Source organism: Geospiza fortis, unplaced genomic scaffold (genome assembly GCF_000277835.1).
Source record: "Geospiza fortis unplaced genomic scaffold, GeoFor_1.0 scaffold2129, whole genome shotgun sequence".
NCBI classification, from domain to species: Eukaryota; Metazoa; Chordata; class Aves; order Passeriformes; family Thraupidae; genus Geospiza; species Geospiza fortis.
The window spans coordinates 7,624-8,569 of record NW_005055372.1 but is presented as its reverse complement, the minus strand read 5'-3'; the positions used below and the strand labels follow the sequence as shown (position 1 = coordinate 8,569).

The following is a 946-nucleotide window of genomic DNA, read 5'->3' as shown; positions in this document are numbered from 1 at the left end:
CAAAGGCGGCAAAAAGCCCCGGAAAAAGGCGCCGTCCCCCGGGCAGCCCGCGGCCGTGGCCGTGGCCGAGCAGGTGGAGACGGTGCTCATCGAGACCACGGCCGAGAACATCATCCAGGCGGGCAGCAACCTGCTGATCGTGCAGAGCCCGGGCTCGGGGCAGCCCGCCGTGGTGCAGCAGGTGCAGGTGGTGCAGCCCAAGCAGGAGCCGCAGGTGGTGCAGATCCCGCAGCAGGCGCTGCGCGTGGTGCAGGCGGCCTCGGCCACGCTGCCCCCAGTGCCCCAGAAATCCTCCCACAACTTCCAGATCCAGGCGGCCGAGCCCGTCCCCACCCAGGTACGGCCTCCTGGGGACCTCCTCCCTGCTCTTCCCCTCTGGTTCTACCCTGGGTTTAGGAGCTGGGGGAGTTTTGTGAGATATTCCCAGTTTGGAGGATGGTTTGGGCGTTGCTGAGTGGATTCTCTGCAGGTTGGGAGAGCAGCCATGCCCTCTGCAGGGATTTAGGAACTGCTGTTCCTCTCTGATCTCACCCAGAGTTTAGGAACTGGGGGATTTGTGAGATACTCCCAGTTTGGAGTCTGGTTTGGGCGTTGCTGAGTGGAGTTGGGAGTGCAGCCATGCCCTCCGCAGGGATTTAGGAGCTCCAGCTGTTGTATAGATGCTGTTTCAGTGTCCCTGAAGGCTCCCCAGTGCCACAGCAGGGGCTGGGATGAGCCAGCCCGCTGGGAGCTCCTGGGTCACACAGTGAGGGGGGAGAGGTTGGTGTCTTTGTGTCGCCTTGGCCGAAATCCAGGAGCTTTCTCCTTTCTCCAGGGGTCCCACAGAGGCCCATTCCCCTCCCAGTGAGGGTGGGGAGGAGCTGGGCTGCATTTATCAGAAAAACTGTGGCTTCCCCGTGCCTGGAAGTGTCCGAGCCCAGCTCCAGCAGAAGGCAATCGAAACACA

The 946-nt window shown here is 62.4% G+C and overlaps 1 protein-coding gene across 1 annotated transcript in view; it reads left to right on the top strand.

The window, feature by feature from the left end:
• Positions 1-5: 5 nt before the first annotated feature.
• LOC106632161 (transcription factor Sp2-like) overlaps positions 6-946 on the top strand; it is a gene marked incomplete at both ends in the record, with an annotated part of 8,507 nt that continues 7,566 nt past the window's right edge. The window contains one exon of the mRNA XM_031065809.1: positions 6-446. Within this exon, the coding sequence (XP_030921669.1) occupies positions 6-446 (441 nt within the window). The remainder of the gene's footprint in view (positions 447-946) is intronic.